The following is a 17,903-nucleotide window of genomic DNA, read 5'->3' as shown; positions in this document are numbered from 1 at the left end:
TTTTTGTGAGACAGAGTCTTGCTCTGTCGCCCAGGCTGGAGTGCAGTGGCACGATCTCTGCTCACTGCAAGCTCCACCTCCCGGGTTCATGCCATTCTCCTGCCTCAGCCTCCCGAGCAGCTGGGACTACAGGTGCCCGCCACCATGCCCGGCTATTTTTTTCGTATTTTTAGTAGAGACGGGGGTTTCACCGTGTTAGCCAGGATGGTCTCGATCTCCTGACCTCGTGATCCGCCCGCCTTGGCCTCCCAAAGTGCTAGGATTACAGGCATGAACCACCGCGCCCGGCGACAGACCTGTAATGTTAAAACAAACAAACAAAAAACTGCATTATAAATTCTGGACTTGGTGTTTTGTTAATCTTCCTCTCTCTATTAAATCCTTACAACTCTTCCTGGAGAGTAGGTATCACTATTCTTCCCATTCTTCAGATGAAGTTCAAAGATGCAGGAGACTGAACCCAAGGTTCGCTCGCAACTAGGGGTCCGGGAGAGGCACCTTTGAAAGAATGCAGGCCTGCCACTTCTTTCATGGGCATAGTCTAACCCAGACATGAGTTCACATAGTTCAGAGGGCAGTGAAGTGGGACAAATGCTTGGCTTAACTGCCAGCCTCTGATGCCCGGGGGCTGCGTGACTTTTGGCATTCGGACTGCAGTGGCAGCCTCTCTAAAGGGAAGGTCATCCCGCCACCAACCAGATGATCTGCAAGGGCCCTGCAGGCCCCACCATCCACGTGCGGCAGGGTCCACGTTCTGATCACCTGGCAAAACCTGGCAAACCTGACCATCTGACCCCCTGCGATGGGCGAAAGCTAGCTGGGACCCTCCTTCACTCACGGCATGGTCATTTAAGTAGCTGGGCGGCCTGATTCAGTCCTTGTCTGCTTTTCAAGGTGCAAAATGTACGACCCTGGGACCGCCCCTGCGGGCAGCTAGGTTTTGCAACCGCGCCCCCAGAGTCCACTGCGGGAGAACTGGGGAAGAAGCCCAGGCGTTCATGGCTCATTGGGTCCCGCTCTGCATCTGTGGTTCGTGGGGAGCGACCCCCGGGCAGCGTCCAAAGTGGAGTTCCCACACACGTTGCGAACCCACGGCCAGTCTTCTCTGAACCCGTGTCCTTGAGTCCGGGGGTGGAGGCGGAGAAAAGGGTGCGGAGCGAGTCAGAGAGACCACACGCAGGGCCGCAGCCCTCCCACCAGCGCGTCCTGCAGCGCGGGCCGCCACAGGCTGGGATCGCGGCTGCCGCCCCGCCCTCGTCCCTCCACCCCTTGCCCGGGACTGCGGGGCCCGCCCCGCCCCACCTGCAGGTGAAGCGGCCGCAGCCGCAGAGTAGGTGCGTGGGGATGATCTCACTCACGCGCTCCGCGCCAGGAGGAGGAGGAGCGGGAGCAGATCCAACTTCCGGGTAGTGGAGCCGCAAGCCACCGGCATCTTGCTTTTCCTTCCCCCTCCCCCTGTGTGCCCCGCGCCGCTCATTCTTTCGCTTTTATTCCCGGCCCCACCCGCCAAAATGAACAGCTCGGACGAGGAGAAGCAGCTGCAGCTGATCACCAGTCTGAAGGAGCAAGGTAGGCAGCACGCGGGCGCCAGGTGTGGGCAGCCGCGGCCCGTGGGCGGGGACCGCTCCAGGACGCTGGGGCCAGCCAGGGCAGGTGGAAGCCGGGCGGGAGACGTGGCGGCCGCCGTGGTCACCGCAGTAGCTCCGTCACCCGCGAAGAGGCGTCCTCCGTGGCCGGCGCGCCTGGGAAAGCCCTGGACCGAGGATAACGCGGAGTGTCGGGGCGAGTCAGGCCCCGCAGCGTGAGACGCGCTGCCCGCCGGTTGCGTTTGCTGGCGAAGCGGGGCTGGGGGGAGGGACGAGGATTCAGTGCGGACGAGGTTGCACAGTGCCACCTTCCTTGCGGGAGAAGCGGGTGGGGCAGGATATTTTGGCTGCTTTAGGCGGCTCAGCTAGCTTGGCCCCACCCTTACACATTTGTTGGCTCTGGGTGGCCTGTAGCGCTGTTTCACACCCTTCCCAGCTTTTCGTTTGGGTTCGGTCTAGTTCCTCTTTCCTTACCCAGCTGGGATTTTCAGGCAATAATTTTTTAATCACTTCTCAATTTTAGCAATTTATTAGTAAGCAAGGTCAGCATCCTGCCAGTGTTGAGCTTCCAGAATTAACAGGGTTGGCGCTGGGCGCAGGAGAGCCAGGCCATGTGCACACATTTCTGTACTGCTTGGTAACTGGGGATTATCTTTTAATAAAGAACTGCTTCAGTCAATTATTTTTTTCATCAGTTACCACACTTCTGAACCAAACCGGATCAACAACCAAATACTAACCTACCACCTTTAAACAGTTATCATTATTACCCTGACCAAAGGGTGGTCTGCGAATGTGGGTCAAGAAAGGGAGGAACCAGCCGGGTGCGGTGGCTCACGCCTGTAATCAATCTCAGCACTTTGGGAGGCCGAGGCGGGTGGATCACCTAAGGTCGGGAGTTGGAGACCAGCCTAACCAACATGGAGAAACCCCGTCTCTACTAAAAATACAAAATTAGCCGGGAGTGGTGGTGCATGCCTGTAATGCCAGCTACTCGGGAGGCTGAGGCAGGGGAATCGCCTGGAGGCAGAGGTTGCGGTGAGCCAAGATGGCGCCATTGCACTCCAGCCTGGGCAACAAGAGCAGAACTCCGTCTCCAAAATAAAATAAAACAGAAAGGGAGGAACCAAACAGATTTAAAGGAAGTAAAAATGTGTAGGAACATGTACTTTTCTGAATGTCTTACTGACATGACCATGTAATGGAAGGTCCCTGCTCTGTGGCAAAACCTGGTGTTTAGTTCCAGTTCTTTGACTTCTCTTGGCCCAGCTCACCGGCTTGTGAACTTGGAGGAGTCTCTTCCCTTCCGTGGATCTTCTGGTCAGTCAAGGCTGACCTGACTAAAGGCGAGGGCAAAACTGGAGGACTTCCTGAGGTCCTGTCCAGTACTCTTACCTGTTGTTCCGTAAAATCACAAACACCGTTGGGAAGTGCATCTGGATTCTTCTGAAGCCACACTCTGTCAAACAAATTTCAACATTACTGTTTACTGTATGACCTTGGGGAAAGTATTTAACCTCTGAAATGGACATAACACATTCTTCTGTGATATCCAGCATCTAGAAAGTGCTGGATAAATGTTAGTCTCTTTGGCCTTCCCAGCAGCTTTACCTGGCATCCTAGATTAGCCTGAGGTCATAAAGTCACAAGCATCAGTAAATTTAGTGGGTGGACAGAATGCCTTTATCTGAAATTTCTCAAGTATTTTAGCGAGATACTGGATTCTACTGGTATTTTATATTTAATAACACCTTCCCCCAACCCATAACATTAAAACTTGATTCATATTCTAGATTCGTGGAGCTTTCAGAAATTTTAGGTAATATCTGTCAGTGGATGTCAAATCTTCTTATGGATGGTCAGTTTTCAAATAATGATAAAAGTGAAAAATTTCCCCTTTCATTTCTTATATAATTCAAGGGTAGATTAACAATGTAGATAATCTGCAAATTGTTTATATTTGATTTCGGAACACGTTCTCCATTCCTATGTTGGGTTTGAGACCCGAGAAAAAGGATTTCTAAATTTCTGGCTCTTTCTCCTATTGCATTGTATTGGAAAATAAATCCGTGGCATTGGTATTGTTAGAGGATATATTTCCTTGATTAAGTGCATATCAAAGGTAATAGAACAGTTAGATATTCAAAGTTGTATTTCTTAAAAGGTATACTTTTGGGGAAAGTGGGTCTAGTTACAAAGGTGTTGGGATTTCTTCAGCTCACGGTGTGATTTTTATACATTTCAAAACCAGGTCGTTGCTTGTCATTGGATCACAGACAGGAAACAATTTACTCCAAAAGTACTCAGTTACTGTTTGACCTATAGAACTAACTGGGCAGCTAGGGATTTGGAAGAACAGGCAACTGGGTCTTTGGGCATTTAACAGTACATACTATGATCAATTTTGTAAGCTGATGGTTACATAGTTTATTTTTGAAAATAGTAATTTTACTACCTGTTACTGTGTTTTTATTCACAATGTTAATATTTTGAGTGATAATTCCACTACCCCTATTTAATGTGAGCAAAAAGAACCATTATTTATCAAATATTTTATTTTCCCTTAATAATGCTGAGTAAACATATTCCTTTAACAAATACTTATCAAGTACCACCATATGTGAGGTCCATGTGCTGGGCACTAGGAGTGTAAATAATGAACTAGACAGTCCTTGTCACCAAATTAATTGTCTAGAAGAGAAGACACTTACTATTCAACTTATATGAATAAATGTACAATTACTTTTTTTTCTTGGATAGATTCTTAGAAGAAATGGGATTGTTGGATTAGAGGGCATGGACATATACTTTTGCTAGACATTGCAAAAGTGCCCCCTAAAATGATTATACCACTTCAAATATCCTTTAGCAGCACCCATTTCCCCACACGTTGGTCAACTCTGGCTAATAGCAATCTTTATTAATTTGATAGCCTGACAAGTTTTTGAATTCTTGCCAGTCTAATGGGCAGAATGTTACCTTTTAAGATTTGCATCGCTCTGGTTATTAGTGATGTTTGAAGTATTTTTACATCATATGGGTCCTTCCTTAGTGAGTTTTTTTTAAACCGATACATGAGACTTGTACATATTTAGAGAAGACATGGCGTATTTTGTTACATGCTTAGAATGCATAATGATCAAGTCAGGGTATTTGGGGTATCAATTACCTCCAGTATTTATCATTTCTATGAGTTGGGAACATTTCAAGTCTTCTCTTCTAACTCTTTTGAAATATACAATACATTGTTGTTAACTGTAGTCACCCTACTTTGCTATCAAATGTTAAAACTTACTCCTTGTATCTAACTATGTTTGTACCCATTAAACAATCTCTCTTAATTTCCCCCTGTGTTAGTAAGTTTTAAGTCTAAAATTTGAACCAGTTCCCCAGGAGAGTGTTCAGAAAGGAGATTCTTGTCTACTCTAAACCACAAAGCTGACAGCAGCCTTCCCTAATGTGAAGCCTTTAGTGGTGTGGTGAATAAGGTTGCTTTTGACAAAAGTTGTGAAATGTAATGACGGAGTCTGTCATAATATGAATAATCTCTAATTTATACTTACCATTCCCTAGGCTCTATGTCTTATAAATCACACCCACTTCTGAATTACTTCAAAACATTTTATGTTCCCTCCTAGTGAATGGTATAATTAGCTATATTATGTCTTTCTAGAAAGTTATATTATGTCCCTTTAAAAAAAATTAGCCAGTGTGTGATTGCTTATGTTCAAGCAGATGTTGAGGTAATGAGGTAATTCTCCTTTTGTCTTTTTTGGGGCTTTATTTTATTGGACTGATTGACATCTTTAATGCACGGAGAAATGGCAACTTTGGATACTATTTCCGAGGCATATTTCCTAGCTACTAAAGTGGATATTTCCCTTACAAAACATCATACAATTTGCTCCCCCTCCGGAATTCAGTGGGGAAATGATAGACTTAGTTCAGCATTTGTTTAAGGTGCATGATTTTCTGTGTAATTCATTCAGCCCACATGCATTGAATATTCATAGCCAGGCACTGTGCTAGGCATCGGAGAGATAGAGCTGAATAAGACCTTGCCCCTGCTGGTGAGGAGTTTCTGGTCTAGAGATGGTGCTAGGCATGTAAATTGCAAGAAGAGTGTGTGATTGGCCTAGTTTGGCCAATCTCATGTATTCAAATACTTTGACCACGGGAGGGCAGGATACTTTAATTGGCAGCCCCTGCAAAGATTGGAGGAGTAGTCCAAAACAGAATGGGGTGCCACTACCAGGAGGATGCTGACTGGGCAGACACGGGCAACACATGTCCGCTAAACTATTAAGTATAGTAATGCCATGCCATTCCCAACTTGATGAAATTTTGAAGAGAGATGGCTATTTAATAATAAGGACATACTCACATAAGAGGAAAACAACCACCACCACCCCAGTAATGGACAATTCTTGGGCTAACAGTATTTAAAATGGATTTCCTATGGTGAGGTAATTGGTTTTAAAGCAATTTTAAACCTCCTTTCACTTTTAGAGTTAGTATTGTTTTCCCCAAGATTATTAAGATGATACTTAAGGTTCACATGGAAATCTAGTCAAGCTTATTCTTACAGCAAGTTAGTAATTAAAAGATCCATTTGGTATTCCCTTGGCTTCTAGGCCAGGAAATAACTGGAGCATTATTTTGACAAAACAGTCAGAAACTATTGCCTACCACAATGACCATGTCAGTCTGGGAAAACGGAAGCATTGACAATCTTGGGTGCATATGAGATCAGCCAGTAGAAAACTGTTTGAAATGAAATGTTGCCTTGTTTTCAAGTGCAAACTTGGTTTTACATCAGTATTTTTCAAAGTGTCGTACAAGGGCCAGTTGCATCTGAATCACCAGGTACTTATCAACAATGCATTTTCCTCCTAAAGTTAGGGAGTGGTTGCTGAAGAACAGCAGTTTGGCAACCACTCATGAGATGGACATGCAGCATGGGCTAAGGAACTGTGTCTTCTAGTCAGAATTTCACTATTACCTTAATTTTATTTATGTATTTAAGAATTTATTTATTTATTTATTTGAGACAGAGTCTCACTTTGTCACCCAGGCTGGAGTGCAATGGCGTGGTCTTGGCTCACTGCAACCTCTGCCTCCCAGATTCAAGCAATTCTACCACCTCAACTTCCCAAGTAGCTGGGACTACAGGCATGTGCCACCACACCCGGCTAGTTTTTGTATTTTTAGTAGAGATGGGGTTTCACTATGTTGGTCAGGCTGGTCTCGAACTCCTGACCTTGTGATCCACCCGCCTCAGCCTCCCAAAGTGCTGGGATTACAGGCATGAGCCACTGCGCCCAGCTGTGAACCTTTTTTAAAATAAAGGCAAAAATAAACACATACTCATAGAAAACAAGTGTGTAAAGTGAAAAGTACAATTACCTATTCTCTCTGACCCATTGTTTCTCAATCTTTATTTCATTATCACTCTCCTAAGGAAACTTTTTAGGCATTTTATGCACTGTGACTCTTTGAAGGACCATAAGCCATTGTAATATTCAAGATCTTTTCTCTTGTCTCCTTGAGGATGAAATCACTACATTGACAATGCATGCTATGACCCCATTCCCATTTCTCAAAGTTAACTACTGTTAGCCTTTTATTTTCTTTCCTTCCAGAAATTGTGTTTGTGCATATATATTTATCATGTAATATGTAATTTTTTATATTAGTACATGTAGCGTTAAATCATTAAAAATTGATTGAATAATGTTCCAATGTACAGACGTACCACAGTGCACTTAATATCCACTGGATGGACATTTCTATCTTTCTTTCTTTGTTTTTGCTATTACAAATAATGCTTCTGGGCTGGTTGTGTTGGCTCACGCCTATAATCCCAGAACTTTGGGAGGCCGAGGTAGGAGGATACCTTGAGCCCAGGAATTTGAGACCAGCCTGGGCAACATAGTGAGATCCCGTCTCTCTAAAAAGAAAATGCTTTTAGTAATGGATTCATGTTGGAGACATCAGTATGAACTCATGTTTAGCTTAATACAGGTATGGATGGTTACACATAGAAATATATGTATATATTATATATTATAAAATATATATATTTTGGTTAGTATATACATATATTTTCTTGCTCTGTCAGCTGAGAGAGCCTAGATGCACCAGCATCAATGAGCATATGTAGAGCCCAGAACTTGGCTTCTAATGCCGTTCTTGAATAAAAGGAACAGGGCTCCTAGGAGAAATGGCTAATTTTAGGAAAGGGGCAGGAAGTATACAAGATGAGCCTAGAGCATCTTGTAGTGCTGGAAACTAAGGAAGTCCACCAACTGATAAGCTGACATTGATGGAGATACAGTAGTCCCCACTTCTCCACGGAGGAAGCTATGTTACAACACCTGCAGTAGCTGCCTGAAATCATGGATAATAACAAACCCTATATATACAAAGTTTTTTCCTATGCATACATACCTGTGATAAAGTTTAATTTATAAATTAGGCCCAACAAGAGATTAACAATAATAACATAATAAGATACAACAGTTATAACAATATACCATAATAAGAGTTATGTGAATGTGGTCTCTCTCTCTCTCTCTCAAAATATCTCATTTTACTGTAATCATCTGTTTTCATACCATGTTGGCCATGGGTAACTGAAACTCTGGAGAGTGAAACAGTAGGTAAGAGGGAGGCTACTGTCTGTCAGAGACACAAGAGCCAATGGAAAGAACTTCCAATGTCCCAAGACGGAACTCTGAACAACAGAATATTGGATTATAATTCAAAGTATGAATATTCGTGAGTTGATACTGATATAAATAAATGATTAAAGACAAATCTCCCATGCAGAGCAATTCCAAATAATTTATGTAGATGTTCCCCCTCAAAGTGGTGTATCATAACTCCCTGATTCTTTTTTTTTTTTTTTTCTTGAGACGGAGTCTCGCTCTGTCGCCCAGGCTGGAGTGCAGTGGCGCGATCTCGGCTCACTGCAAGCTCCGCCTCCCGGGTTTGTGCCATTCTCCTGACTCAGCCTCCCGAGTAGCTGGGACTACAGGCCCCCGCCACCATGCCCAGCTAACTTTTTGTATTTTCAGTAGAGATGGGGTTTCACTGTGTTAGCCAGGATGGTCTCGATCTCCTGATGTTGTGATCTGCCTGCCTCGGCCTCCCAAAGTGCTGGGATTATAGGTGTGAGCCACCGCACCCAGCCTAACTCCCTGATTCTTAAGTGTGGGCAGCACATAGTGAATTCCTTCCAAAGACTACAATATGGAAAAGGGGGAACAAGTAACTTTACAGTGGAGAAACCTGACAAACACTATGTCAGCTAGATGATCAAGGCCATCATGAGCAATGCTAAGTCATGTTGATAGCATGGTAGTGTGATGTGATGAATTGGCATTTTACCTCTGTGGTCTTCCCCTAAAAACCCATAAACCCATTCGACTCATGAGGAAACTATCAGCAAATCCCTATTGAGAGACGTTCTGCAAAATACCTGATCAGCACTTCTGCAAACTGTTAAGGTCATAAAAATGAGCAAAGTCTAAGAAACTGTCATAGTCAAGAGATGCCTTAAGGATTGAAGGGGAGAAAAAATTTTTCCCTCAATTCCTTGTAAGTTCATAATTGGGACGGATACCTGTAACAAAAGACATATGAACAAGCAAGTTTATTAAGGCATGCAGTGCACGTCGCAAGGGAGAAAAGCAGTGGCTCATCATACTGTCTTCAACAAAGAACAATACATTTAGAAAAGTGTTAGGACAAAGGGAAGCAGTTCCGGCTTCCAAAGGCAGGAGAATGTGGGAAGGTGAGTTTGTGGGGAAACTCCTGGGGTAAAGTCTACTCGCAGATTTCTCTGCCACCGTCTCTGAAGTGATATGGGTTGTAAAGGAGAATGTGTATCTTGTTTTTACGTGGGAAATGGGGAGAAGATAGACCTTTTGTCTTTGTAGTTCTGTGTCCTGCTCTTAGGCAGACAAAGGGAAGGCAGAGAGTTCTCCTGCATCCTAGTTATCTTTAGCTCAAAGATCTTTCATATTTTGGGGAGACAGGCTGGTTTCCTTCAGTTCCTTCCTTTGAAACTTTACTTTCAGAAAGTCGCACATATTATGTGCTAGGCTGGTAGTTTTGCAGAGATATGGTTGTGAGGTAAGTGATTGGCAAAGGGGAAGAAAACCAGAAGAAAAGAACAGATTTAAGTATATTTGTCTCATATCTTACTGAGTCAGTCTCTTAGTCCTGAAACTAGGTTAGTTTAGATAAACAGTCATGTTTTATTTCAAGAGGTGGTGTTATGGGTGATCTCTTTAATGTTAGGTTTCTATATGGTGTAAGCATACAAAACTTAAAAGAGACATGTCTATGGAAAAAAAGAAAAAGCAAGGTTGATGTTTAGAGCAGTCTATAAATTAGTTTCTGAGTCTGGAAAGCAGCCATTTGAGAGGATTTATATATTTTAGGCTCAAAGTGTCTTCAGCTGGAGTGGGGCAGGCAGTTGCAATCTGACAGATTTTCCTTGTTTGTAGATTAAATATCATAAAGGTTGTCTATACAAAAGCTGTTGTGGTAATTTTGCTGATGTTTGTGTCAAGTTCTCCAGCTTTAGCTTGCATAGCTTCAGAAAAAGCCCAATTTTAATTTCAGTGATTCCAGGTCAAAAGGATGGGAGAAAAATTGGAAATGTTAGTTTGGAGACTCACAGCCAGACACTAGAAAAAACCAGAAAGAATTCAGGATCCATTCCAGATTGCAGGTAAATAATAAAATCTCAAAAAACAATGAACAGGGCTAGAATCTAGTAATGGGTGAGCTATAGTTTCTGAACTATTATTTTTCTGAGAACAGTTTTCCTCTCTTACACTAATTTCTACCAAAGAGAATCAGTAAGACCAGTTTATTTGTAAAATAAGTTTTTGTCTATTATACTTGGCCTGATTATTTGCACAAGTGCAGCAAGAATCATGATTGACTATGTAAGCCCTTTTAAAATCTGCTTTGCTGGAACTCTTCATAAGGAATCTCAGATTAGGCTTAAAAAAGTGCCTCCTTAGGCTAAGAAGCCAAGCTCAGGACTCAACATCAGATTGTGCCTATAGTACTCTTGGATAGATATCTCTCTTCCCTAAATTCCTGATGTTCCTGGGCCTGTCAGGAAGGTGACATTCTTCACCCACCTATAAGGCAACCGTTTGAACCATGTATTCAGGTACAAGGCCAGTTTTTTAAGGTGCCTTTGTTGGCTCCATTAAACTGAGAAAATATGACATTCCCATCAAACTTTGGCAATATAACCAGTGTTTTCAGTTGTGTCCTATTAAAAGAAGAACGGATTCTTATTGAACTTATGCAAATGCCTATATTATCCTAAAAATAAGAATACTCATGAATAGTTTCCAAATTTTGGAGGGATCAGCTAAGGAAGAAAAGTAAATGTTTCCATTCTGTTTGCAAAAGTATACTTTACCAAATAGTTGTAAGCTATAGATAGCGCAAAAGAAGAAAATGTTTTCCTAAATCTGGAAAATAAAAGAATCAGTAGTGTTTCTAACAAAAAAGTCATAAAAATCACAGTCCCTCATCATTTTAGTCCCATGTAATTAATTCTTAATTCTGCTTGATGTTAGCAATATTAGGAGTTCAGTGTCTCCTTTGGAATTCTGGAGTTCATACACAGTCCACTGGTATTTCCTTAAAGTTATCAGAGACCTGTATGTCTCAGAGTTCTTTTTGTTCTTCCCATATACCTCCTTGAAGACCCAATGCTTTAGGATTATAATTGCTTGCAAAAAGTTTTTAGAAAGAGCATCAGAATAAAGTAGTTATAATAAATGTGGACAACAAGACTTAAAAAGGCCATGGTTATGGCCGGGCGCGGTGGCTCCAGCCTGTAATCCCAGCACTTTGGGAGGCCGAGACGGGCGGATCACGAGGTCAGGAGATCGAGACCATCCTGGCTAACACGGTGAAACCCCGTCTCTACTAAAAATACAAAAAACTAGCCGGGCGAGGTGTCGGCGCCTGTACTCGGGAGGCTGAGGCAGGAGAATGGCGTGAACCCAGGAGGCGGAGCTTGCAGTGAGCTGAGATCTGGCCACTGCACTCCAGCCTGGGTGACAGAGTGAGACTCCGTCTCAAAAAAAAAAAAAAAAAAAAAAAAAAAGCCATGGTTAAAGATCTGATGGGAGTTCATTATGATAATAATGCAGTTGACAAGGAAATTTGGTTGTTTGTGAGATATAGCAACTCCAGATAGCATATTAGATTTCTGGGAATCTCATAGTTTTGAAACACATCAATAACATATTCATACAAATAATAACTCAAAGGTTAGCATTACATGTTATTTGACAACGTTTCTCATATAATTCAGCATGCAGAATAAACCTAATGGGTTTAATATGTCGCTTTCAGACTTCTAGGGAGCCCTCTGGAAATCCTAAAGTTAGTTTAAGGTAAAAAAGACATCATTTACAATTTGACTTTGGGAAGTTTGTAAATAAGATTCAGAACAATCAAAATAGGATCACAGGTCACTGTGAAATAATAGTCATTCTGATTGTGTAATAATATTCCTTTAATCAGAGTGATAAAGGCTTCGAAAGAAAATAGGAAGGTATATAGTTGTAGAAAAACCTTAACTCTTTAATTCAATTTTCTAAAGTAATCAAAGACCCAATAAAGACAATGTGAAGCACAGGGAATCATCTTGATGAAACAGACTCTCCCCTTCCTCTTCCCCTTCCCTCCTTCCCCTTCTCTCTCTGTCTCTACAGTTCACTAAAAGGTGAACAAAATCTTCTCTTTTCTCTTATCAATACTATAGGAAAATCTTGTTTTTAAAAAAGACCAAATTTTAGTTTTGTATCAGTGTACTTTAGATATCAAGGCTCTATTTTAAATCTCATAATAAATTAATTCAACTTTTGTTAGTTTAACCACACAAGACTTTCTCTTGCTCTCTTTTCTCTTCCCAACTTTCTGTATCCATTTAGTTTTCTGTATATCATTTCTTCATTCATTTTTCAACCTTTAAATAACATCTACTTAGACAAAATCATTCCTTTCCTCAACAAAAACAGATGCTCATATCTTGCTTATAACTTTCTCACCAAAAAATACATCTTATTTTACTTGTAAACTTTGCATACAGAATTGTTCCTCTTATTTCTAGTAGCCTTAATTACATATATTAGAGTTTTAATCCTTAGCAATTTTGAACCAGCATTCCATAGACTAATACCACTTTATATCTTAGAAATACGTGTTTCCTCAAAGTACAATTTTTAAAGCTTGCTAACAGACTCAGATATCTTTAGTTTCTTTGCAATGAGGAGCCAAAAGTAGATAAACTTAAATTTATATTTAGCAATTAATGTTTAAACATTTTATCTTACTTGAAAATGATCTATATACTCAATGAATATTCATCATTTAATTTAATTTCACAAAACTCTAAGGATGTGGTAACCAAAGAGATTGTGAAACCTTTGTAAGTAAACATATTATAAAATATATTATTTTAAAAGTACCTGTATAAACTCTTACCCTGCTATATCTGATTTGTTTAATTCACTCATTTTACTAATTATGCTTGGAAAATTTTATGAGACAGTCAAAGCTAGGTATCATCTCATGTTATTTTTCTCTTATCCATTTTATAACATGTATAAATTAGGTAGTTACTACCCAAGCAAGAACTCTAAAGTTAATTATATGTGGTATTTTTTTCTTGTAACTTAGAAGACATAGTTGTTTTCACTAAACTAACACTATTAAACTAGTCTTATTTGCCCAAGTCATGTGAACCTGAAAAGTATTTGGGTTAGTTTCTAAATCTTAGGAGTTTTAAGTAAATTTAATTTATGACTGCTCATTTATCTTTAAGCCAATGTGGAATTTCTTCAAAGCATTTAAAAATTTTTTTAATTTAATTTCATTTAAGTTTTTTTTTTTGAGACGGAGTCTCGCTCTGTCGCCCAGGCTGGAGTGCAGTGGCCTGATCTTGGCTCACCGCAAGCTCCACCTCCTGGACTCCCGCCGTTCTCCTGCCTCGGTCTCTGGAGTAGCTGGGACTACAGCGCCCGCTACCACGCCAGGCTAATTTTTGTATTTTTTTTTTAGTAGAGATGGGGTTTCACCATGTTAGCCAGGATGGTCTCCATCTCCTGACCTCATGATCCACCCGCCTCGGCCTCCCAAAGTGCTGGGATTACTAACAGGTGTGAGGCACTGTGCCTGGCCGAAAGCATTTTATAACCATGTAAAAGCAACCTACGACATATGTGAAAACATGTATACAGGCCGGCGCACTGTGGCACACCCCTGTAATCCCAGCACTTTGGGAGGCCAAGGCGGGCAGATCACGAGGTCAGGAGATGGAGACCATCCTGGCTAACACGGTGAAACCCCGTCTCTACTAAAAATACAAAAAATTAGATGGGCGTGGTGGCGGGCGCCTGTAGTGCCAGCTACTCTGGAGGCTGAGGCAGGACAATCGCTTCAACCAGGGAGGCAGAGGTTTCAGTGAGCCGAGATCACACCACTGCACTCTTATCCTGGGCAATAGTGCGAGACTCCGTCTCAAAAAAAAGAGAGAAAAAGGAAAGAAAACATGTACACGTAAAAAATACAAAAAAGATATTTCAGCTTTCATTTAAAAAATATTCAGCCATAAGATCGTATAATAATATAAAAGTCACTAATTTATAAATGACAGTTGGATCCAATAGAACAAAGAGGCCTCAAAAATGCATTGTAATCTGAATAACACTTTGAATTAAGATAACTTCTGACCACAGAGATCTTTAAACATAAAATTCTTTAAAACATCTCATTATCAGGTTTCCTCCAGGACAAACAGTATATATTCCTGGCTTCTCTTTCCCCTCTTTTTTTTTTTTTTTTTTCCCCTCTCTAAGAATCATCTCCCAGAAGTTTGCATTTTAAAACGGATAGTTTCGGCCGGGCGCGGTGGCTCAAGCCTGTAATCCCAGCACTTTGGGAGGCCGAGACGGGCGGATCAGGAGGTCAGGAGATGGAGACCATCCTGGCTAACACGGTGAAACCCCGTCTCTACTAAAAAATACAAAAAAAACCCCAAAAAACAAAAAAGAAACTAGCCAGGCAAGGTAGCAGGCGCCTGTAGTCCCAGCTACTCGGGAGGCTGAGCGAGGAGAATGGCGTAAACCTGGGAGGCGGAACTTGCAGTGAGCTGAGATCCGGCCACCGCGCTCCAGCCTGGGCGATAGAGCGAGACTCCGTCTCAAAAAAAAAAAAAAAAAAAGGGATAGTTTCTTAGGTAATACTAATTAGGGAATGTGTATCTCAAAGGTACAGAGAAGTAATGTAAATTTTCACATAAAACAGAGTTTGGGGGACTTATTTGCCTACTAGAGGCCTAGGGTAGTTAGTATTTCAGCTTTTCCTTCTTTTTCTTAAGTGCAGGACAGTACTGATTTCAATGTCCTGATGTTGTACAGCATTTGCTAGCATCCTGAGATGAATAGGTGAGATTTGGAGTTAGTTAGAATAAGTGGGCTTTGAATTGCTTTTAGAGGCACATCCTAGTTTTGTAAACAATTTGCAAGACATGGAGGGTTGTTTTTAATTCCTCAGAGAGTTTGGGTTGCAGTCTGCATATCAATGGACTGACTTGTTTATCTAATTGCATTATCTTTAACTTGTGTTGTCACGGAAATTTCCAACTGAGATAGAAATAAAAAGACTTCTGTTTCAACTTTAGTGCTATTTGCCTTTGGAATTTGTTTTTTGTTTTCTTTTGTTTTTTGTTTTTTGAGACAGCATCTCGCTCTGTCACCCAGGCTGGAGTGCAGTGGCATGATCATGACTCACTGCAGCCTCAACCTCTTGAGCTCCAACCATCCTCCCACCTCAGCCTCCCGAGTAGCTGGAACTACAGGTGTGTTCCACTATGCCTGGCTAGTATTGGTATTTTTTGTACAGACAGGGTTTCAGCATGCTGCTCAGGCTGGTCTTGAACTCCTGATTTCAAGCAGTCAGCCTGTCTTGGCCTCCCAAAGTGCTGGGATGACAGACGTGAGCCATAGTGCCCGGCCTGCAGTGTTTTAATAAATCATTTTTTCCCCCGAATATATAGTTCCATTTATCTTAGGAGAGAAAGAAACAGGCAAATTTCTATAGTTTGGAAGTTTGGATATTTGTCCCCCAAAATCTCATGTTGAAATTTGATTCCCTAATGTTGGAGGTGAGACCTTAATGGCAGGTGTTTGTGTCATGGGGCTGGATCCCTCATGAATGGCCTGGTGCTTTTGTCCTCCTAGTAATGCCTACTTTTTAGTACCTTGTAGCAATGAGTAATGAAGCTAGAAGAGTTGTCTACTAGCCTCCATGAGAGTTCCCCTGAGAGCTCCTTGTTTAAAAGTGCATAACACCTTTTCCTTCTCTCCTGCTTTCCTCTCTCACCATATGATCGTTCCACACACCTGGTTCCTTTCACCTTCTGCCAGGGGTGGAAGCAGCCGGAAGCATCAACAGAAACAGATGCTGATGCCATGTTCCTTGTACAGCCTGCAGAGCCATGGGCCAAATAAACTTCTTTACAAATGACCCAGCTTCAGGTATTCATTTATAGCAACACAGATAGACTAAGAAACAAATGTAAACTAAAATTCTATACCAAAGTTATATATTACAAGTGACTCAAGACCAAAACTACAACCATGCATGAGACTAAAACCAAGAAGCCCTTTAAGGCTTTAACCAGCTTCTTCAAAGAGGGAGTGTAGAAGATGCAGCCCTTCCGAGAGCCACACCACTCCCAAAAGACAGGTAGAAGGAAGAAAGGCCCAATAACCTGTGTGGCACGAAGAGATGGAAGACAAAAAGAGACAGTAGTCGCTAAGACAAACAGAAAAACAGAAGCTGCCCATGGGGTGTGTTTCGGGGTTTGCTAACAATAAGCCTCTTTATAGCTTAAAACCATAGATGCAAGAATTATATTCCAAAGAGGGTAGGATGAAAAAGATGCAGTTCCCCTCAAGATCCAGTTTCATCCAACCACAGCCTAAGAAAGCAAAGACCCTCATTGTTAACAAGGCAGTGAATGTTAAGACAATTAAGAGAATGTTCCTTGAGAGCTGGAATGGCTGGACAAACATGTTTTAGACTCCTAGCCAGCTGGATAGCTGCTGCTGATACAAATCTGACAATTCGTGCCCCCTGGGACCGGTGGAGACCAGAGAGAAAAACCTTGCTTGTTGCAGAAGCCAAGTTCTCAAAACATACAGCAAGATGGAAGGAGAATCTTCTTATGATTTTCCTTTTTATGACAAACCACACCAAAAAAAAAAAAAAGAGAGAGACAAGAAAAACAAAGGACTTTTCTGGGTGGCTAAAGATCAGTCATCAATATGTACCCAAACCAAATCTACAGGAGTCACAAATTCAAAGAACGATTTTTTTTCTTTTTTAAATTTCAAAAGTTTTTTTCCTGCCCATCTGAATTTGGAAAGGAAGGAACAAGGAAAAATTTTTACTTTCCCCTCTTGACCAGGCACTACAGGTAGAGACTTGGGAGAGCTGCCTTTGTGAGAATATTCTTTTCCTACCAGCTTCTGGCTGTTCTGTTCTCCCAGGATTGTGTCTGCAGGTCCCAGAGCGAGTGAAGTGGCTCAGAATATCCGCCAACTATGCCAAAATGAAGGGGAGAAAAAATTATTATTTTCCTCAATCCTCATAGGTTGGTAATTGGGACAGACTCCTGTAACAAAAGACAAATTAACAAGAGACAGCAAGTTTATTAACACGTACAATGCACATCCCGAGGCCAAAAAGTAACTCCAAGTAGTGGCTTAAAACTCTGGTTTTTATTATCACCTTCAACAAAGAACAATTCCTTTTAGAGAAGTGATAGGACAAAGGAAAGCAGTCCCAGGCTTCCAAGGGTGGGAAAATGTATGGGGAAGGTACAGGTATGGGGAAGGTAAATGTATGGGGAAGATAAATGTATGGGGAAGGTAAAGGTATGGGGAAGGTAAAGGTATGGGGAAGGTACAGGTATGGGGAAGGTACAGGTATGGGGAAGGTAAAGGTATGGCGAAGCTAATGGGGCAAAGTCTGCTCGCAGATTCCTCTGGTGCCATCTCTGAGCTGATACGGTTGTAAAGGAGAATTTACATCCTGTTTTTAGGCAGGAACAAGGGGGAGGATAGAAAGACCTTTTGTTTTTGTAATTCTCTGTTCTGCTTTTAGGCAAACAGAGGAAAGGTAGAGAGCTCCCCTGTATCCTAATTATCTTCAGTTCTCCCCAGTCCTTCATATTTTAAGGAGACATATTGTTTTTTTTTT

The 17,903-nt window shown here is 41.8% G+C and overlaps 1 protein-coding gene across 2 annotated transcripts in view; it reads left to right on the top strand.

Annotated features, from left to right (window-relative positions):
* Positions 1–1,005: 1,005 nt before the first annotated feature.
* SHTN1 (shootin 1) overlaps positions 1,006–17,903 on the top strand; it is a 124,334-nt gene continuing 107,436 nt past the window's right edge. For both annotated transcript variants that reach the window (XM_017871255.1, XM_017871251.1), the window contains exon 1: positions 1,006–1,569. In XM_017871255.1, the coding sequence (XP_017726744.1) occupies positions 1,512–1,569 (58 nt within the window). In that variant the 5' untranslated portion in view covers positions 1,006–1,511. The remainder of the gene's footprint in view (positions 1,570–17,903) is intronic.

The sequence above is a fragment of the Rhinopithecus bieti genome, unplaced genomic scaffold (genome assembly GCF_001698545.2).
Source record: "Rhinopithecus bieti isolate Rb0 unplaced genomic scaffold, ASM169854v2 scaffold_5982, whole genome shotgun sequence".
NCBI lineage: Eukaryota > Metazoa > Chordata > Mammalia > Primates > Cercopithecidae > Rhinopithecus > Rhinopithecus bieti.
Note: the sequence above shows the minus strand (reverse complement) of the source record. Positions and strands in the feature narration are given on the sequence as shown.